This window comes from Corvus hawaiiensis, chromosome 26 (assembly GCF_020740725.1).
Source record: "Corvus hawaiiensis isolate bCorHaw1 chromosome 26, bCorHaw1.pri.cur, whole genome shotgun sequence".
Taxonomy (NCBI): domain Eukaryota; kingdom Metazoa; phylum Chordata; class Aves; order Passeriformes; family Corvidae; genus Corvus; species Corvus hawaiiensis.
In genome coordinates this window covers 28,739,941-28,763,212 of record NC_063238.1, presented here as the reverse complement: position 1 = coordinate 28,763,212, position 23,272 = coordinate 28,739,941, and the positions used below count along the sequence as shown (strand labels likewise).

Here is a 23,272-nt window from a genome sequence, read left to right as displayed (position 1 = left end):
CTAAAGATTTTTTCTTTTTTTTTTTCCCCCTAAGCAGTGTGACTCCAGCTGCTCCAAATATTTAATCATCAAATCTTGTTCACAGAAAAAGCTATTATTAAAATAGATGAAATTAGTCTGGGATTCTGGTTATTCCAAATACCAGAGGAAAAACTACATTACAATCGTCGTTTACAAGATTTCCAATACATGTTACTGTCCCAAGGAGAAGACTGAATGGTGGCATATTTTCTGAACAATTCTGTTTTCTATTAGATTTACTTCTTAGGACAAGACTGCAGTACTTCGGCAGGACAACAGCAAAATCTTGCATCTCCATTTATTAGGTCATTTTATCATAAAGTTATATTAATAATGAAGGTGTCAATTTTATTCTTAATCTCTACATGAGAATAAAGCTGCTTTCTCAGTCTTCAAGCTTGGCCAGTTGTGGGGACCAGGCCTTTCTTTCTCTTGGGCTTGTGGTTTTTTGGTTTTAGTGGTTTGGGTTATTTCCCTATGTTTCTCCCCCTCCAGTGCATTTTCCTATTTTGTAGCTCCAAAAATCAATAGGAAAATCATCCTAACAGAACAACTGCAGAAATTCCTGTGTCCCTGAAACATTTTTCACTTTTTGGCAGTAGGAGACAGACAGATCTGGACAAGGAAACCATGATAATTCAGTGTGACCATGGCCAAGTTTCCATCCTGAAATATTCTGATATATTTCATGGAAGGAGCTTATTAGGATCAGACTAAGATCAAGGAACTCCAAAAAATTATTTTACAAAACATCTTCTTCTTGTAAAATGGTTCACTATTAGGCCGTGTTCAGTATGGATCTGTAATGCATATTTCTCACTTTTCCTCTTCCTCTTATATTCCTTTGGATATAAGCCATTGCTCTCTCAAGTAAGATTATCTGTATTGACTCAAATATTTGTGTTCACCAGTGTGTACACAGACACAAAATTCAAGGATTCTGGATTTCTCTCAGTGATTTCTCTTTCCATACCTTTATTTAGAAAACAAATAAAAAAGTCTTTGCAATCCTCACTATATTTTGCTTTGTGTTTCTTCCATTTGTATTCCTGACTGCAGAACTGGGTGATTATTCCACATGCTTAAAAACAGAATCCCTGAACAATCTGTTTTACTGAAAAAAAGAGGAAGGGGTGTAAGCCATTTGCTGTTTGTATCCAATTGTTTATTTATACTAATTTTAAAACAAAATTTTCTAGTTGAATTTTAGATAGAACTGAATTGCATCTGCTCTGATACCGTGAGTAAATGTCAGGAAAATGTGAATAAGTTCTCTAAGGGGGAAAAAACAAACTTGGAAGTCAGGTGCTTGCACATATTTTGTGGCAAAAAAAATACCCACCTCTTTATAACAGTTTAGAACTAGAAATGTATTTTGGAAAGTCATGAAAATACTGTCAAAATATGGCTATTTGGTGAGAGGAAATTGCTTTGAGTTGTTACTTAGTGTTGAATTTCTGGTTTTGGAGGCCAGTGTGGAAACAATTGAAGGATGACAGTCCTATTGCTTCTGAGAGGTGACACCTAGGATATGTCAATAAAGCAGGAAATTGGAGAAGGACGATATAACAAGGGATGAATAGAGAAAGAAAGAATGGGAAGAGTAGGAAAAGTAGTTTATATACATATGTATGGTTACATATACATATTCATACATGTATACCTATAGTTTGTGAAAGGGTAAAGCCTCCCTGAAACCTACAGTTGGCTAATGAGACTTGCCCAGCTCTAACTGATTATGAGTGTTGCATGAGAAGAAAAAGGCAAACACAAATATTGTTATTGGCATAGGGTGAGACCTACCCAAGAGCACTGCTCTGATAAAGCACCTGTACCACATCTGTCCGGGTTTTGTAAATGTTTGGGATGATGTCAGAGCGATGTGGTTCTCTTGTTGTGACTATCACACCTCAAATTCCACTCTAACAGTGTAAGTATTAAATGTAATGTTGGAAGGAAGACTGCTTTTTGCTTTAGTATTTGGGGCCTGGACAGACATGTCATTTTAAAAAACATGTGATGGTAAACACCCACTTACACTGTTTAGAAGTTATAATAGACAATCAGAAATAGGCTTCTAAAAAACCTGTGTTTTGTGAGATTTCTCGTTCTCGAATCACCAAGTCAAACTTACTTCTCCAAGCCATCTGTTCCTCCTGTTCTTATCCTCCTTTCTCCCATTCCCATTTTCTATAAAGGACTTTGGATCCTAAAATGACAAGCTGATTGTTATGCAAGATTTGCTTTCTCCAAAAACACAAATTTCTCATTTAGGTCTTGAAACAGTCCTTAGGTTTTGACTTCACATTTCAGTTATAAACTCAGGCAGACTGGCAACACATCTGTTGCCAGACTGGAAACTGCTAAGTGGTTATATTTACTATAGAGATCATATTGATGAAGTCCTGGTTCTCCTATTTACTGCTATCAAATGGCTGGAATATTTTCACTTTTTCCTTTCACGGGTTTCCTTTATATAATTTTTTTTATGGTTTTGACTGTGAAGGATTTTTTTTTTAAGTATTCCACTAGGAGTTCTTTTGAGTTTGCCTACTAATGAAAAGATAAATAACTACTCAAATATTAATTTCATCCACATGATTCAGTAAACTGAAGTGATAATTTGTTTCAGCTGAATGAACTGATTAATCATCTGATCTAAACAATAACATTTACTAGTAGGATGATAAAAGATAATTATTATATGCAGAAAGCTGTTGTACTTTTAATTAGTACCTCTGAATTAGCTGAGAGGTGATTGAAGAAACAGAGTTTTTTCGAAGTGACTTTGCCATTAAATCTAGAACCCTTATTACATAATTAATAGTATGGCTTGAATTAAATCTCCTGTCTTAATAAGATTCTTTTTTATTTTGGCTTAATATTGTTCTATTATTGTATTCCTATTATTATTACTATTGTTACTCTAGAATTTAAATTGTTTATTCCTTCTATTATGTATGTTACTTAAGAGATTAATCTCCCTATGGTCCCTCCATATGCATTAAAGAGAGACTTAAACACAAACTTATTGAGGAAAGGCCAGCCTTCAAATTTGGGCACCTGATTTAAATAACTCATTAGCCAATTTCATGTTCCCTTGCTAATTTTTTTTTTTAATAATTTTCTTACATTAATAAGTCAGTTCTCCCTAGAACTGTAATGAAGGGGTTTGTATAATACAAAAAAAAATAGAAAATTAATTTGAACTTCATGTAATCTGTGCCTTCATAGATAATAGTTTTACGAATTATTTTATTTTAACTGTTACAAGAGACATCAATAAAAACAATTTTTCTTGATCTGTTGTCTCTTTGGATATTCCTTCTGTTATATACAGGCTACTATTAAGATCTACAGGAAAGCAACAAAAAGTTGCAGGTGTTTCCTTTCTTCTTCAGAGACTGTAATAGAAAAATCAACAATTAACAAAATTCAGGTGTTTTACTTTTACCAGTATACTCCTCTTTGCAGAAAATCTTGCTTTGACAGTCAGATGCTATGGAAGTGTGATTCAGATTTGTTTTCTCAAAGTGTATAAGCAATTGTATAAGAACACAATGAAGCAGGATTGGAAAATGCTGCCCATGTTCAAGATTAACAAGATCTTCACATTTCTGCGCTTCAGATCACTTTTGTAGTAGCAGGGAAATGGCTTCCTGCTTACTCTCAGCCTCATCTAACCTTTTCCACTCACTTTTCTCAATAAAATGGACCAATGAAATGACAGATCATGCAATGTGCACAACTGGTCTCGGAATGTTATTATCTGAGTAGTAGCTTCTTCAGCTTAAAGCAAATGTCAGTAGTTGTTAGCTGTACGGTCTTGGATTCTTTTCCTGTTCACACACTATTTTGCAAGAGACATAAAAAAAAAAAAAATCAGTAGGTTGCAATTACTGGGCCCAAATGAAAAGCTTTCCACCTAATTGTCTCGTCCATTTAAGAGAATCCTGAGTACTTGCACATCATAGCAGTAAAGAATTGTCTTTTATTTAGAAGAACAGAAATAATATAATCAATTATACTTTCAATTTTTTTTACTACTGTATTGCTCACTGATGGACTTTCAGAGAAGTGAAGACATAATTTTGCGCTTGCTATTCCCCTCAGAGTAGATTTGAAGCCAGAAGTTTAAACTGTACAAAATAATTAATTGCAAATTAGCAGCTAGGTCTGCAGCTTTGATTACTGCATTGGTAAAATAATCTCAGAAAACACAGACTGTGCAAAGTAGATGTGAAACAGTCTCTCATTCTTCTGCTTTATTTAGGTTTATAGCATTAATCACTGGTGGATCTGTGAGGCATTATTATAGATTTAAAATGTGTTTTGTTATATACCAAAATAATAGCTAATTAAAAAACATTACTAGTGACCAAAGACCTACTTTAGTTTCTAATAAAGACTAAATGTAGGACTGAAATAATATAGGAAGGTGTCTGCACACCTTCATTAAAGCATTTCAGTAGGATGTTTTGAAACTAGTGTACTTTTATATCAAAAAATATATTGCCTAACTTATCAGTAGGCTTCTCCATGCAGCTTTTATTCAGATTAAATTTCTAATTCTCACTCTAGCCAGTGCTCTAGGTCTGTTAACACACTCTCAGTCTGTTAAATAAAATATAATTACTGCTTAGGGCCATCTATATTTTTTTTGTCAAACTGTTCTACTTCATCTGTATTATCACTTCAACCCTCTTTCCCCTAGTTTAGAAATGACATTGGTAACATATGAGAGGTGTATTTTCCATGCAAGACATTGAGACTGACATTCTTCCAAAAATTTTTTTAAAAATTGAAAATAGCGAGTGAAGCAAAATTCTCAGTGTTCTGATTTGGGAAATTTAGTTCAATTAAGTGCTCCCACTAAAACCATACTGCCACTTGCTACCCCATTCCCCTTCCCTATTGTGGGTGACTGGAGGTAAGAACTGGAGGCACAAAAGATCATGCTTTGAGATAAGAACAATTCACTGTAAACGGCAAAGAGATAAGAATAAGATCAGTAGCAGAATGACAGAGGGCATAAGAAAAGAAACAATTCACATGGAAAAAAACCCAGATGATAATAGACAATACCAGATGGCTCCCTCTGCCAGGCTTACTGGACCTGAAGGAACCCCTTCTCCTCAAAGAGCCTTCCTTCCCCGAGCCCCCAACAATGACAGTGAGGTGATAAAGAACAACCTCCTGTCCTGGCCCTACCCCCTCCTGGCTGCTGCAAAATGTAACCCTGTCCTGGCTGAAACCAGGACACACAGGAACAGAGGGCTTCTTTCTTTTTAAATGTGGTGCTGTATTTCCTTCCACTCAGCAAAAATGTTGAATAATAAGGCGCAAAAAACTATCTCCTTTTTAGGTCAGTTAGGCAAAATGAGATAAATTCAACATCTCAGATATCAAATAATAAATCTGAAGAGCATTAAAGGAGTTAAAATTATAAGATACATTGTTTTTTTGGTCCATAGGGATAAATAAACCTATGTTACCTGGTGAAACAAATTGTAATAATAGATGTTTGAGTTTTAGTTGGGTAAAATCAAAACAAGTCAATTTAGAGAAAAGAAAGTTTGGTTTGATGCGTTCTTCAAGGTTCTGTAATAGATAGCAGATGCACATGCTCCTAACTTTTAAATTATTGCAAATAATATATTCTGTAATTAATAATATAATATAAAATAACATGATATAACTATCAGTAAATAAAAAATACTGTTTTAACTGTTTTCACTCTACTGTTGTGTTGTTGCAGATCCTGAAAGACCTTTACATGTATGCATGATGATTCAGGCCAGGAGAGAGAGGGGTGTGAGCAGCAGAAAGGGAGAAGAAGAAAGGGAGGCAGAGGTTTGAAGCCAGAGGAGAATGATAGTTTATGTAAAGTAATAAACTGCTGATTTTAGAAGAAAGTAGGAAATGTGTTAATTAGGAGAGTTCAGTCATCTTCCAGCTTCAGGAAAAGTCCTACATCTCACATTTATGTGGAATTATGCCCATTTGTGGAGAAATATGCATATAAACTTTTTTCTGTGCAGTTTCACATCACTTCCTCACGCTGTGCTTCTAGTGTTAATAACTGCCCCATCTTCTGTCCCCAAACATATTGTTTTTTCATATATTCAGATGAACATTTCCTTTTCTCAAACATGAAATACAGCAGATCCCATCTCCCTCTCCTAGTCTGAGAATGCAGGAATACAGTAACAGGAGAGAGGACAAATCGTCATGTTTCCATTCAACACTTCTCTTAGAGAATTAAAACAAAGGAAGAACAGCAGAGGATGGCTTGCAGCTCAGTCTATATGTGTGCTCTGCTTTTTGAGATCATAGAATGGAACAGCTATTTTCTTTATCTGTGGGAGGAAAACGGCACATGAGAGCTTTAAGAACCAGAACTCCTTTCTATCCTTCCTTACCTCTTCCTTGTTTGCAGAGAGAATAGTTTATTCTGCCTTTTCCTCCCTAATCGTCTGGATGTCATGCCAGGAAATGTAGGATTCCATTTGACATCTCCAGTTGAGACTGCCAAAGGAACACCAATAACACTCGATGAAAAGCAGATAATTCAGTAAAGGCTTTTTCCACAGACTAAGAGATTAAGGACTAGACAGTAGTGTAAGTCACATACATTGAGATAAACTAGAATAAATACAAATTAGTTCACCCTATTCAAGTACAGTTTACTGGCACATCTATGTGTGGTTTGGAAAACCTGCATGACTTTTATTTTGATCTCTCATATTAATTTGCTAATAACAGTAAATTTGTGCTATACATCTGATGATCTTGAAATAGAATCTGTTACATTTGAGGACTTTCGTAGGTCTGTCTTGTACAGTCATACTTTTATACACTGGGAAACTTGTGTGAAGCTAATCTATCATTCAGGAGCTATAGAAAATGTATATAGATATATATTGATGTGTGTTATACATATATCTATGTGTGTGGGGGTTCCTTTTTCCTATTGACAGCTTTAGCAACTTTTCAGTTATATAATTATTCTCTTTTATATCTGATTATTTTTTGTAGCATTAATATATCAAATCCATTTAGTTTAATTGCTCAGTCATTCAGCACCTCTCTGTACTTAACTCATGCCAGTAAGAATACCCCTTCCAATGGTTTACACATAAACCCCTCACTAGCCTTATTTTGCCATCTAGTCTGCAGTGCACCCAAGAGGCTCATACAGGTGGAATTAATTTTTACTTCTTCCAAGGTCAGGAGCACTAGACGACTGTTTTATTCTGTTATTTGCTTTGAAATGAATCAAGATTTACACAGCAGGATACTATTAGCAGGAACTCTACTTTGTATTCACAAACAATTAATAATTTTCCTGTTACAGCACATGCTAAGAAGTGTCAACCATTACAGAGAAATTTAACTGGTATCACTAAAGATTAGTTACAGACACAGAGTAGACTGAATGTATTAAAAGTAACTGGCAGACAACCAAATGTTTGGAAATGTAAGAGGAGAAACATTTTTAAAAAATGACACCTCTGCTACTATTTTCATTTAGAAGTGATAGTAGCAGTGCTAATTCAGACATACTTAGTGTTATGTCGAACTGAAGTATTACACTGAACAGTAAAAGATCAGTTCTTCTAATTCTTTCATGTGAGCTGGTCAAAATTAATTTAGGTTTCGTTACTGAGAGCAATATTCCTATCCATGAATTCTGTAACGTCATCTCTTTAGGGTGTCATCTTTCAATCTTTTCCTTCAAAAACCTTCTCACAGATTATTGAACAACTTCTCTTCAAAAAGCCCAACATACACTCAAATTATCTTGCAGTTTTACTGGACATTTTTCTCAGCAGAAGGGGGCTAATATCTGTTTGTTTGGTGTTTATGTGAGTATAACATAATTTTAAAATAGTGAGTCAGTCTGTAATTTGTATTTCTAGTTCAATGCATCACAGTGTATTGCTGGTTCATCCTAAATACAAAGGAAAACTTCATACATTTTTTCTTACCTGCTGTTTATTGTGAAGCCAAATATTTAAATGAAAGGAGTCATTTAAAGAGAAAGGCTATGTTCCAGTAGGAGGGGCAGATACAAGTTGCAACAGTAGGTAGCCTTTAACTTTTTTAACAGTATAGTAAAAGTAATTTTTCTGCTCGTCATAGATTAAGACAGCAAAGGGTCATAATAAGCCTTTGTACCAGATCATCTCTGAGTTTATTAAATACAATTTCCATTATTAAATTATGTTATGCAAGACTCTTGACTTGCAGTCAGTGAATGCTGAGCTACTTTATATAAATAATTGATGGACCTTAACTTCAAAATATTTCTAGATATTATGCTATTCATTTATGCATTTTATTTTTTTCAAGGCTACTCCATGGCTGGTTTGAGGTATCTTAAAAGTGACATCCAAAGAAAATCATGGAAGTGTAAAATTTAAGCAATGTCCCGTTTCTCACAAAAAAAGAAAAACCAAAAAAACCTCCAAAAAAACCACTCTTTCCTCCCCTCCTCTTCCTAAAAAAAACTAAAAAAGCCCCAAAAAATAAAAAAATCTGTAACTCCTGCAAAGAAAACTGGATCAAAGTGATTGTCATCATACTAGTGTAGTCAAATCTTAATGCAGGTGTCTATTTTGTGAAGAATTCCTCTCTTTCTTATGAGAATGGGCACAAGGGTTTTTCCTATCAGGTGATCATTTGATTGATGACACTAAAATGATCGACCATAAAGTCTTGCTGAGTCTTTCTCATTGAGAGAAAACCTCACACAGTAGTTTCCTGCATCCTGTAGTTATGCCTGAATCCTGTTTATATAAAGCATAGATTTTCTCCATTGTTGTTTATCATTTGGCTGACTGACCATGAACCACCACTTAGCACAGTGAATGGGGTCTTCAGATTTGGGTGTTAAGATGCATGAGAAATTCGCATTTCTGCTTTCTTAGTGCATACTTGTTTTCCTTAATCCCCAGAGACTTTTCTCTATTGAGAGATTTCTCTTTCTCTGTTTTTTAAAGAAGCTTCTCAAAAATGTGGACTTCTTTCTCTTTTTTTTCTTTCTCAAAGAAACAGTTAAATATGGTTTTGTAATTTCTTTATAGGCATTCATAGGAAAAAAAAAGCTGAATCATAAGCAAAAAGAGAATATCATCAGTGGAACAGACGTAGAAACATTTTTATGGGTTTTTTTCACTGTGAAATAAAATCTTCATATTTTGTTTGTTCATGTTGTGAACAAAACTCTCTTCTGTAAGTATTATTTAGACTGATGACAGAAATTGTTTGAAACTATAAGAAGTTAACTTCTTCAGAGTAACCTCAAATTCTGAGAAAGACCTCTAGCTCTAAAATTAGACCTGTTTTATACCACAACTGTTAGACACCTTAACACCTTAATTTTTCATTCACAGTTAGAAGAAACCTGTTTTAAATATGTTAGAGAAAATTATCTAAACTACCATTTTCAAGCACAATTTTAAATTATCATTCTTAACAAATCAGCTGATTCATCTGGGTCTTTTGTTTATTGGGATTTTGCTCAGTTCTTCAAACTGATTTCGTGCAAGAGAAACAGTGATGTTACTGTAGAAAATAATGACCATTATATAGCTCATGTATGCTTTTTCCAGACTGAAATAGATTCTGATTGGAGATACATATGTGTATTAAGAACTGTAAAGGTAATTTGGGTCCTATTATAGTAATACAGCTGATTTTAATTTTCTTTTGTCAGTTACTAAGACCTATCATTACAAATGCTGATTCAGCCTTTAAACAAATACCTGGACCCTCAACAGGAGGGCTTATATGTATTGCACATTTCACTTTCTGTAATAACAATGCTTAAACCATGTTAGTCCTTCTGGTATTTTCTTATAGGCAAGTGAATTACAATAGTAGTGGACTTGATTTTACACTAAAGCTTTCTTATTTCAATAAATCATTAGGCACACAAAAAATCTGTAAGAAGGGAAAACCCAGGGTGAAGAATTTATTATGGTCTTATTCCATTGTTATCCACGTAAGTTATTAGGAGTATTTCTTTAGATCCAATAGCTGGCATAATATATAAAATAAATATATTTTATCCAGGTAAATACTATTTGATCAGTACTAGCAGCAATGGCAATTATATGGTATCTATAAAGGTTTGAATTTGAGTTGGGTTTAATTCTTTACTGGGTCAGTGTAGTGGGTTGATCTTGGCTGGACATCAGGTGCCCACCAAGCCACTCTATCAGTCCCCTTCCCAGTGGAACAAGGGAGAGAGAGTACAGTGGAAAACAGCTAGCAGGTTTAAAGCAAAAAAAAGACAAGCACAAATTTGTGTGCTCATAAGCAAAGGGAAAAGTTAATCTCTACTTCCCATCAGAGAGCTATGTTTGAACATTTCCCAGGAAGCAGGGCCTCAGCACTCATAGCAGTGGCTCCAGAAGGCAAGCATTGTAAGATAACAAATGCCCCCCACAACCCAATACTCTTCTCTCGCTTAGCTTTTATATCTGATGGTATGGAATATCTTTGGTTAATTTGGGTCAGCTGTCCTGGTTGTGTCCCCTCCCAGGATCTTGCCACTCCCAGCCCCTTGTTAATACTGGTGTGTTATCAACACCCTTCCAGCTACCAATGCAAAGCACAACACTGTGAGGGCTGCTAAAAAAAAATGAACTCTATCTCAGTCAGACTCAATACAGACAGAAATGTGAGCAATTCAGGGATCTCTTTTGGAAGACTGTTATTGTACCTGGCCCTGGAGAGATGAGAAATCCAGGAAATACATTTCATTTTCAGGGATCACCACTTCAAGAAAAAAATGGTCCATGCTAATGATCAGACTATCAAACAAAGGTGGCAAAGAACCTGCACAGATGAACAAGGAGCTGCTGATAAAACTTGAACCTAAAAAAAAGAAAAATTCAAGAGGTTGAAGCAGGGTCAGATGTTTGAGGAGGAATATTAAAACTTGAAACACACTGAAAAGATGGGGTTAGGAAAGTCAAAACCCATGTAGAATTGAATCTGGGGTGAAATCTCTGAAGAAAAATGATGCAAAGAAACATGAATTAATAAATTTCTTCTGAACTACAGTCTTTACCAGTAAACCAATCTTGAACAATCTCAGAACGCTGAGACCAGCAGAAAAGTCTAGAGTAAGGATGACTTGGAGGAGGACTACATGAGGGAGAACTTAGACAAACTGGGCCAATGCAAACCCATGGGACATGATGGGTTGCATGGGAGGTCAATTACCCTTGAAAGGTCATGACAGCGGAGGGAGGTTCCCAAGGTCTGGAAGAAGACAACATTCCTATCCTAAAGAAAACCAAGGAGAAAGATCGAGGGAACTATTAGCCAGTTGGTCTCACCTCTGTACCTGGGAAGGTGGTAGAGAAAATAGTCCTGGTCACCTTCTGCAAATATTGGAGATGATCAAGATGATTAAAAGCAGAGAGTTGGGACTGTTCAGCCAAGGGAAAGAAAGGCAAGGCAAATCAAGGCAAGGGATAAAACCTGTAAATTAGGCAGGATGATGCTGGGTCAGGTTGATCAAAGAAGTTGTGGGATCTCCATCCCCATAGATATTCAAAACCTGATTATACATGGGCCAGAGCAACTGCTCTAAATTGCTATCCTGTCTGCAAAAGGACTGTACTAGATAATTGGTGAAGACTTCCAGTCTCAGTTATTTTCTAATTTTGTGACAGGAATTATACTGAGAATACTGTTCATAATCTAATACTATTTTAATTATATCAGTACTTTTTTTTTAACAGGTAGGCAGGTAGGTGTAATCTCTATACATGTATATTTTTTACTTCAAAAATGAAACTAAAATTTCTTTGATATTTTTAACTAGCAAACTATTTTTGGCCAATTCCATCTGTTGTTAGATGCTTTCCAAACTCTTTGAAAGTGTCCAGATATTACAGTGATGAAGGCCATAGAAACATCTAGATATTTAGAGGCATGGAAAGTCCGCTTGTCTAGCTCTTGCTTGTTTAAAAGGGAGCTTGCTTGTGAAGGCATATTTTGAATTAATGGATTCCCTCACTGTCTTAAATTACTGGCAGTATTAACATTACAGTGTGCCTGGAATTTTGACATTAAAAAAATCACACAAATGGAAATGTATAAAAAACCCTTTAGAAATGTATTTTGTTAATTTTTTGAGGAAATGCATAAGTTAGTTGTAACTATCAAAATTTCAAGAGAAAATCTTTTTTGAATAGCCTTGCATTTTTGATCTTGTAAAATAAAAGACAACTAAATATGTAAGTAAAATGTTAAACCATAAAACACAGGGGAAAATATATTTTATTTTAAATAGTATTGCTACAGAGCATTGAAGGCCAACATGAACATGAATTCAGAAATAATTTGCGGCCCAATTTTAGATGTCAAGTTTGGACAGGTGACTTTCAGTATTTCATGATAGTTGACAGGGGACAGCAAATGATTACGAATGAGTCATTATTTAGGGAGTATTTATCCATCCATCATTAAAGAAAAAAAAAAAAAATCACACCCAAATTCTTCAGTTGAAGTGATTTGATCTTTATTCGAACTGGATAGTAGTTTTCAGTTATTTGTTTCCTAAAGGCAAACTATACTGGATACTCATGTTACATTTTATCAACTTTTGTTAATTTAGAAGGTATTTTTTCATTGGCTTCAAATATGTTTGTTATTATTTAATTTTAAGAAAATTCTTTTTAAACACTAGAAAATAAAAGAATGAACACATGCCAAACGGAGTAGACAACAATGAGCACCAGAAAACACAGGAATAATGAACTGTTCTTTTTCTAATAATCAGAATTTCGTCTCTTGTAACATAATGTCAGCTGGTCAGGTATCAGTCACTATACATTGCAACATTTTGCAGTTTAATTAATAAAAAGAAAGTATCCTGGCACAGATAAAGGAAGGAACAGAATCTAAATTATTTCTTCCCAAGTGGCTGCAGCTTATTCCTGCTTAATTTGAGAAAGCAGCTTGACTCACGTAAATTGATCATAAAGGGCTCAAACCCCCTTACTTGAGCTTTCTGCTCTTCCATATTAACCCCTTTCTGGCAGTAAGTCCTCTGTCACTTCTTTTGATGTCTCAGCCACCTCATCTTAATCTATTTTATCTCAAGTCGATGAAACCTTTTGGTTTTGTTCTTGTATTTTTGTCTGTATTTTATTAAGAAATGCACAAATGATAGTGAAAAAAAAACAGTTATCAAAAATGATATATGGAGCTTTCTCTTTCTAAAGTGGCTGATTTTAAGTCACGTATTAGTTCACTTTCTTCATTGTTATACTTTTAGACAGAAGGGTTCACAAGACAAAGCTAGAGGTGAAACCAGGACTGAAATACTTAAAAAACGTACAAAAAGACCTTGGAATTTGACTCACTATATGGTAAAATTTCTGGGCAAATATTTTATAATAACCCACTGCAATACAATATAGCTTAACAATTCCATTTTTACAGTTTTCCCAGGATACAACTCTTGATAACAATTACGTGTGCTTGTTATGGTAGCTGTATCTCTTGCCTGAATTTTGTGTACATAGTTTGAAACATAATTCAAAATGGGAAATAGCAGTGTCTCCCCTGATCTCTTTTTTCCCAGGCAACGAGCACATGGCACAGCAGTGGAAGTCACAAGGAACTTTTCTTGTCTCAATGGCAAAATGAAATTCGCTGAGTATGAAAAAAGATTTGATAAAAGTAAAAATCTGATGGAAACAATTAGCTGGGTTAAAAGCTTGTTAGTTGTCTTTAGCAACACCAAAAAGAAAACTTGAATCCAGATGAATATTATTTTGAAAATAAGCAGAACTAATAAAAAATCAATTATGAATTTTGTGGAGATAGAAGAAGAAATTATGGACATAACTCAGCATGTCACTTATAGTTCCTCGTAAAAAATGGACAAGAATCTTTGGAAGTGTCTCAGAAACACTTTTGTTTCAAATTTTTGTAAATATAATGTCCAGTCTTTTCCTTCAAAAAAGGAAGGAAATATATTTGTAAATATAATGTCCAGTCTTTTCCTTCTTCTTAAAAAAGAGGCTTTTAAAAACTGAAACGGGTATATGATAAGATCATGAGTAAGGAACATGGAACTGCGTTTTTACGAAAATATCAGTCAAAAAAAAAGTCAACAATTTAAAGACAATGCAGTTTTAATATACTATTTTTAAAGCTTTAAGGGTGTGTAATGAACTGAAAGAACTGGAGGTGAGAGCTTCATCTTCTATAACTAAACCTAGCAAATGAAGATATTGTAGAACTTTGGGAAGACAAATATAACCTAGTAGCAACACACTGAAATATTTATTCCAAAATGTCTAACCTGAATAATGAATAAGAACTGCTTCTTTCTCTTTTAAGGTGTTCCAGTACGTAAAAATACCTGACTGCTTCCATCTTTATACATGTATAGTCCCTAAGTCATTTTCCCATCCACTGCTAGTAGTATTGGACATAAATGTTTTCTAGGTACTAGGGTCAGAACTAACCCAAAAAATTATTTTTCTTTTCATTGATTACTTGTATTAAAAGTGAAAACACCTCTGATTCAAATGGGCTATGCAGACCTTTGAACTTAAGTGCAAAAATAAATCTTCCATTGAGTTGCTCTACTAGAATGACTTTAAAACCAAGAATTTTTGTGATTCAATAGATGTATTCTGAAAAGTGTTGCCTTTAATCAGTTGCTCATTTATTTCACAAACACAAAGATATATTGAATGTTAATATTCTTTTAAAAAATGAAACATTCCAAGGTGAGTAAAAGTTACAGAGGGTTGTCAACAAAATCAATTAATAAAGCACAGTGTATAATAATATGCCTGGAATTATAAAGGAGAAAATTGCACTGAGAATTTAGATGCATGTTGGGTGGGGGAGGGCACAGAATTTGAAAGTATATTCAAGAGCAGAAAAATTGTTTTGTTCCCTAATTACTAGAATCTTTTAATGATTATATGTAAATGTATGGCTTCTGTACCTTCATTGTCTCTTTTAGATGTATTTTCGTCCTTTTACTGCTGTAATGGTATGAAAAACAACCTACATTCAGCACCAGGACGGCTGACTTAATTATTTTGAAACCATACATTAATGTATATTTTGTTCTCTCTTCCCCCCCCCTTTCCTATTCTGTTCCCTGTGTTTGGCTTTGGTTTTGTTTTTTGTCTTGGCTACTGGTGCCTCTTCCATCTTTTCCTTTCTATTTGGTCAGTTGTTTTTGGCCAGTTTGTGTTTTTCCAGACATCACTCCATGACGTAGTTGAAGTATATGATGGCCCAACTCTACAGTCATCTTTGTTATCCTCTCTCTCAGGATCTCATTCAGGTATCATTTAATAGAACTGTCAGTATATCATTATTTACTTTTCTTATGAACCTAGAAATATAATGTAGTCCAAAAAAAGAGGAAAAAAAGGATTTTCATGTTTGCTTAAATTAATCTCTGGCAAATATATGAAATCCATTTTTTGAACTAAACACTTCAAAATCTTTGCATTGATGAATAAAATGAAGAAATGAAGTAAAATTGCTTTTTTTTTTAATGTTTCTCTCTTTTGATATTTATCTATTATTGTGGGTATTAAGGACTTCTTACATTGTGCCTTTTTGGCTTTAGTGAGTAGTTTGAAATAGCTTGTAGATATTTTAAAGGGAAAGCAAGGTATATTTGTATCAAAGTAAAATTAAGTAGATTAGTTGCATGTTGACTCAATTTAAAGAGGTGGGGGGGTTGGAATTTTTGCTGTTTGTTTTTTTTTCAGTTTGTTTTTTGTTTTCTGGAGTTTTTTTGGGGGTGTGTGTGTTGTGGTGTGGTTTGTTTTTGTTGGGTTTTTTGGTGGTGGTTTGGTTTGGTTTTTTTGCAGGGGTTGGTTGTTTGTTTTTGTTAAAGGAAACAATCAACAAATATTCCTAGTAACTGAGATGAGTTTTAACACCTCTTTTCTAGAATGACATAATACTGTCAACATAAAATACTAAAAGTGCATATATCTTGCAAAGTTTCTTGAAGCAGAACAGGGTTTGCAGAGTATTATTTCTAGCTGCAAAGATGTTGACAGGTATTTTCTTTAGTAAAAAGTGGCTATGATAGCTTTGTATTTTCATTGTTTGAGTAGGTGAATCCCTTCCATTGAGCTCGGGGAACCAGATCACAGTCAGATTTACCTCAGTTGGACCAATAACAGCTAAAGGATTTCATTTTGTTTATCAAGGTGAGACAACCTAGAAAAATGTGTACATTTATTCTGTTCATCATAGTTTGTAAATCACCAGAGAGAAACAGACAGAGAATGAAGAGGAAAGTAATAGCCTTTTAACAATAGAACAAGTGTCATTATTTCTACATGTTTTGTAAAATGATAAAACTCTTCATCTCTATTTTAAAGCAGAGATCAAATACTTAAGCATAAGAGGGGTTCCAAATTTAAGAAGACAGTTACACAAAGCTGCTGTTTCTGTTTATTATCTGAATGACAAGTGGTAGATCCATCTGGGTGCTCTAACTGATTTATCTCTCAATTTAAATGTGAATATCTGAAAATGTTATTACCTGTGAGTTTAAAAGGATCTTACTGTTACTAAGATATTTTTCTTGATTTACATTATTTGCCTTTTTATGGGTCAAATGCATAAGTTTTTATATAGCAACACTTGCAGCTGCAATTCATTCTTTCATTACATATAAATCCTCATCTGACAGTCAGAATACACATTTAGAAATCCACATAAGTAAATGTAAACATCTGACACAAAATGTTATTTTGAAACCCTGTATTAGTTGAGTATCTCATGGAAGTATTTCTTGTAAGTGTCATTTTAGAAAGGCTTTCGTGTGGATTTCATGCATTTCTTCCAATCTTGGCAAGTATATCAGTACTATGCTCTCCTAAACAGTAACTCAAACATCAGAAGTGACCAATCTCTATTGTGAAAGTTTATTTGGGGATTATGGAAATATTCTTAACTGGGAAATAGCTGAAGGTTTCTTCCAGACATTTTAAATATTTGTGGTTCAATATCTGTATTCCCTCACCAAATCTAAAATTAAGAATCCACAATTGTTTGTATGTTCACAGCTGTTCCAAGAACAAGTGCAACACAGTGTAGCTCTGTGCCCGAACCAAGATTTGGAAAAAGGATTGGAAATGAATTTGCAGTTGGTTCACTGGTTCTTTTTGAGTGCAATCCAGGCTATATCCTCCATGGGTCAACAGCAATTAGATGTGATACAGTACCAAATGCATTGGCACAATGGAATGATTCACTCCCTACATGTGTTGGTGAGTTCCTAAGGCTTTTTAATAGAAATAATTACTGCTTAAAGTGTAGACCATTGTCTAGTTGAATGTATTTATTCTTTGTCATTGGTATAGTACTTTTTCTTGCTTACTTTAATTTACTGTCACTTTTAGTCAAGGTTAAGTTTTACTCTTCTTTCTATTCTAACCTTTCTATTCCATTTCTATTCTAACCTTGCTGTGACATTTCGCAAGTTTCATGAACATGCTCTGCTGCCATAAATTATGTGATAGCTACTCTTATATTAACATCACTGGGAATTCCTGGCTATCCCCCCTTAATGATGAATCAGAAATATTAGTTTGTGCCCTTACTTCTTGCAAGACTAAGATGATCTTACATTGCAGATCTCTAACAAGATATTGCAAGCCATTAGGAAGAATACTACTATATTAAAGACTTAGAAATAGTTACATTAATATTTCGTTACTTGCCAGGAAAAAGGCAGTAACTTTTCAGATCAGAAAATATACTTTGTCTGGTCATAGTCATACAAGATTAAATTCTCAAAATTAAATTCTTAAATTAATGTGCATCCGTTGGCATTTACAAACTGACTTGCACCAACTGGAAATCTAGTAATTGTGATGAAATTCCTCACTTTACTTTTCCTGATAGGGTAAAATGCATAGTGATAATGAATTCAACAGAGTACATAAACAGAGGTTTAGATGAGTTGATGAAAAACAATGAACATATTTTCATTAGGTTTATTTGTCACCTGCCTTGCTAACCAGCTGATGGTGCAAGGGAGAGTCTGACTGGTTTTTCGTAAATTAAAAGATTATCTCCAAAATACCAAAATCCTGATAGAGCTCAAGGCTAAGTATCAATGGGGTAATATTGATAAAATACAATTAACGAAGTTTTAAACAAATAATGTTGATTTAGACTGTTTCAGGCATAGCAATAGAACCACAATTTCTATATCAGTAAGAAGGTGAAGTATACAGTATATAGTATCTAATTTAGTCTCATAGATTACAGTTTAATCAGTAGAATTGTACTACTTTTCCCCTTGAAATACATTCCCTTTGTTTTTTTCAGATATAACACCTTGGCAAAGTGTTGAAGTCATTCTTTTGGACATTAATCACAATATATTATTGATAGTTTAATACATGATTTAGTCTATGGAAGAGAAACTTATCTGTCTCTAGACAAGCTGAACTGAGGAAGGGTTACAGGCCACCTTCTGTGTGAAAATCCCTGTGTCAATAAAGGTGATAAAATACATAGGAGGTGAAAATTGCATTAAACTAAATCAGTGTAATAATTGAAGTGGTGGACATGACTATGTTAAATTGCCTTCATTCTAGTGAATGTTTAAATATTACATATTCAGAAAATAGGCATAGAATCATTGAATCATAGAATCATTAAGGTCAGAAAAGACATCCAAGATCATCGAGTTCAACCTTTGACCAAACACACCATGTCAACTACAATACAGTACTAAGTGCCACATCCAGTCTTTTCTTGGACACTTACAGGGATGATGACTCCACCACTTCCCTGGACACCCCATTTGAATGCTTAACCACGCCTCCAGTGAAAAACTTCAACTGATGTCCAGTATGATCCTCCCCTGGCACAGCCTGAGGCAATGTCCTCTTGTCTTACTGCTTGTTGCGTGGGAGAAAAGGCCAACCCCCACGTGGCTACAAACTCCTTTCAGCTTGTAGAGTGAAAAGTCTCCCCAAGCCTTCTCTTCTCCAGGCTGAACAGCCCCAGCTCCCTCAGCCACTCCTCACATGATGTACTCTCTAGAGCTTTCACCAGCTTTGTTGCCCCTCTCTGCACTTGTTCCAGCACCTCAATGTCTTTCTTGTAGTTAGGGGCCCAAAAATTAACACAACACTCAAGGTGCAGCCTGGAATCAACCATTCTGTCTGTTCATCCTTTTATGAGTAATTGTTTAAACACTTTAAGTGACACTAGCTTTTAATTTATCCATGTAGTTCCAAACAGATTCTGTCAATTATATGCCATGCAATACATAGCTACAATATTTCTTATTAAGATAAGTTGCATTATATCGATTTTCTAAATCCTCATATTTGCAGCTCCTGAAATCCCTTCAGAATTTAGCAATGTTGCATAGAAGTGATACATTAGCTTCTAATGGACTTGATAAACCATCTCATCAATCTTTTCCTTCAACTTCTAAAATACCAACAGAATATCTTTGTGCAGATTAAGCTGTAATATTCTTTGTGTCTGTTAGAGCCTCCAATGATATAGACAAGATGCATTCAAGTTGAACATTCAAAAGAGAAACTTGATGGTTCTTAATGTATCTGTCCTGTTTCATGCATAACACTTTTATTAATCTGTAAACACAGATGTGATGAATGTAGTCTTACAAGGATCTTGAAAATTCTTCACTGATGCAATAGATCCACAGACTGTGATGGAATAACTCACACGAGCAGAGAACAGTCAAGGAGTTAAGACTGGTGTTATTAATTATTTAGAGAAGCAATATGAAGAAAGAATGTTACCTTTTTTTTTTTGGCACTTTTTATCTTTTATACTAATACAATCCATAACTTTTCAAACTTTAAGCCTTTAAAAATGCTTTATTTTTGTAAGACTACTAGGAGACAATGAAATGGATTTAACTTTGTAAAGGTCAAAAACATAAGGGGAATAACAGCATGATTCTGTCAGGTAGGAAACGGACATAATTCTAATTTTCTTCTATTCCTTTTTGGTCAGTTAAAAGAAGAGTTTTGGGATAAAAAATTTTATTTTCCTGAGGTGTCGGTGATTGAGGCACAGACCCAGATCAGCAGGGAATCTGAATTGTTTATTCAAAGAAATGAGCTGGTTTTATACACTTTTCCAAGGCACAGTATTTCCTTACATGGCAATTCTCACTACGTGACCTATCCCATGTCACCACATCAGCAACACCCTTTCTAAATGTCCTCCTATGGGATGATCACTCTCTGTTCACCCGTCCGTCAGCTCCCAGCAGGCTCCTCTCTGTAGGGGTTTGCCGTGTGACACCTCCTTCCTCCAGGGTCCGGTGGAGACAAGCTTCTCTCTGTGCTGCCACGTGCTCCTTTGTGCTGCCATGTGCCTCTGCAGGCACGTCCCACAGCCCAAACCCAATTCTATCCCATCTCTTCCCACACTGAGGCATATATATATTTTTTAATGTAGCATCTATTTAGAAAGTTTTCAGCCACAGTATAAGCTTTTATAATAAGTCTTCTCACTTCTGAAGTTTCATTCTTCTTTTCTTGCCTTATGCTTTTCCTTTCAGTGCCCTGTGGTGGTTTTTCAACAAAGCGCAAAGGGACCATTTTATCTCCTGGTTATCCTGAGCCTTATGACAACAATCTGAACTGTGTGTGGAAGATCACAGTACCAGAGGGAGCTGGGATTCAAGTAAGTGCACTTGCTATTTGCTTGCTATCACCATTTAGAACTGTTTTTCCTGATGCAAAAGCTGAAAAGATCATTTGTCTGTACAGTTTTTCTATCTCATTAATGATTCTGAAAGTGGACTTTATTGCACATCTTTTTATTTATGCAATGATTAAAAGTTATAAGATTTTAAAAAATCTTAAAAAATGCACTTTTAGCCTTTTACTTAGAAGAAAATCACCGTAACTTCCAAACATATTTTGATAGATCAGTGACTCCTTATAAGCCAAGGGAAATAGAGAGCCTTCCTAGGAATTCTTTTTTGCTCTCCCCAAATTTATATACCTCCTTTAACAGAGCAAAATTAAGTGAGTTGCTTTCAAGGACAAGTTATATATGTTTTCCTAGAAACTCTGCTATTTACTCTATATTTATGGAAGTTCACTGTGATGTAAAGATGCTTCAGTATGTTTCAACATTTATTCTTTAAAATAGTTTGAGAATTCTCGTTTACTTTCGTAAATTAAGAATTTCATAGAACACACAGTGGGAAAGTATCCATTAAGCTTAGTCATGTATATCTCTAGAGTTCACTAAAGAAACAGACAGAAATCCTTTTTTTGGAAAGGCAGTTGAGTTTAATAAATTAGGAGTTCTAAGCATCATCTGAACAGATTCCTAGCAAAACGCACATCAAGAAATTATGATAACAAGTTTCCTATGTCTATCCTAGTTCAAAATGTAACTGCTGTAGAAAATGAATAAATAAAGAGCTCAGTTTATGCAGGTAAAGACTTAATAATGAAAATCGGAAAAAATGTAGACAGTTTATTAAAGCTTTTTAATAAATTTCATCACAGAGATTTCAATAATATTTAATAATCTAAATCAGTTTTGAGATTGGTTTTGAGGAACACTACTTGATTTAAACAGTTGACTAGGACAGCTGACAGGATACTTTGTTCTGTGCATTTCTTATGCTAGGAAGATAGTTCAGAGGATTTAAATAAGGCATTAACTGTCATCCATCCTGACTTAGGCCGTCACTGTTGCTTTTTTGGAAGTGCTTATCTCTTATCACAGGCTGCATTTTTCAGAATCATTAATAAGGTGATTAAATTACTAACTTTGATTTCAATTTAGGTGTTTAATCTTCATGATATTCTTTCGCTACAGAGTTGTAGTAAGAAAAAATATATTTACTGTCTCCAAGTATCTGAAGCTTGCTAACAGTCAGGGCCTCTTCACTGCTTCACTTAAGAAAAAGAAATCCTTTGACTATAGTATCTGACCAATTCCCGCAGAAATAGGTATGGTATTTAAGGCCCCCATCCAAGAAATAGGTAGCCAACAGCCCATGACAACTGAACATTCATTTTATGTAGAACAAGGTCCAAGTAATATATTTCACATAGAAAATGACTGCATTACTTGGTTTTACTGGAACTGGTGTTTATTGCTTCTGTTGAAATGATTCCATTTAAAAAAAAAAAAAAAAAAGAATAATTGAGGCAAAAGAAGCATAATTCTCTAACTTAATGACTAAGGCACCCCTTTCTGAGTGTGGTTGGGGTTTCATCATGTCTCCGTCACTCTTTTAAAGCTTTTCAATAAACAGTTAAACAAAAAGCTAGCACCAGAAACTGTTCCCTACAAAACCATAAGAAGAATCTGCTATTTCTCTACTTTGTAAGGTGTGATTTGTGATTTCACTGTATGAGAACAGATATATCCTCCCTCTTACAGTTTATCTCCTTACCACTTTGCATCTCCTTATTGAGTGGAAGAATGTTGTCACCTCTGGAAGAAATGGGGTGACTATTCTGCCGTTTGCTTATAGCATGCTAGTGACAGCTCCTTCTGAGGAGATGAGTTGGTGATGAATGTAGCCAAACACAGCAGTTTTCTCTTACCTGGAGGCAGAATTTAAAATGGCAAAATAGATGAATCATCATGCATCCCTGTGGGACTAGTTTAGTGCCGGTGAAACGAGAGAGAAAAAAACTGCTGTAATTGAAAATACCGTGTGTCATCTTCTCCTCAATGTCTTCCAAACAAGAGAATCATATTCTATACCCATCTGATTTTCATGGTTGTGTGACTCTTGACAGAGGTAATATGTGGTTGTCACTTCGGGTTACAGGATTTATAGTTTGAATTGGTAATCACATAAAAAACAGTTGCCATTTTATTCACTTCATGATGATTTTCCATTCTCTTTGATGAGAGCAAGGTAACTTTTCATGACTGAAGGCAACAGAGGCTACAATTTAGAGTCATCTTTGAGCTTGAATACAGAGGAGAAGTTTACGTTCTTTACCTCACATTTTTCTTTATAGGTGCAAGTGGTGAGTTTTGCCACAGAACACAACTGGGATTCCTTAGATTTTTATGATGGTGCTGACAACAATGCTCCAAGACTTGGAAGTTATTCAGGTGACTGAGAAGATTTTACAATAAATGGTTCACAGATTCAACTCTTTACTGTAAAGATAGGTCTCTTTCTATGCGTGTAAGCATGCTTGAGCATGGTATGTGTGTTTGTTTCTCCCATAAT

At 34.8% G+C, this 23,272-nt stretch overlaps 1 protein-coding gene across 6 annotated transcripts in view; it reads left to right on the top strand.

Annotated features, from left to right (window-relative positions):
- Positions 1–23,272, top strand: part of CSMD3 (CUB and Sushi multiple domains 3) — a 612,506-nt gene that overhangs the window by 479,198 nt on the left and 110,036 nt on the right. For 4 of the 6 annotated variants that reach the window (XM_048286482.1, XM_048286480.1, XM_048286479.1 and 1 more), the window contains 5 exons: positions 15,251–15,364; positions 16,152–16,250; positions 17,115–17,318; positions 20,612–20,736; positions 23,055–23,151. In XM_048286482.1, coding sequence (XP_048142439.1) covers positions 15,251–15,364; positions 16,152–16,250; positions 17,115–17,318; positions 20,612–20,736; positions 23,055–23,151 — 639 coding nt within the window. The remainder of the gene's footprint in view (positions 1–15,250; positions 15,365–16,151; positions 16,251–17,114; positions 17,319–20,611; positions 20,737–23,054; positions 23,152–23,272) is intronic. The other 2 variants (XM_048286481.1, XM_048286478.1) reach the window with 1 other exon arrangement.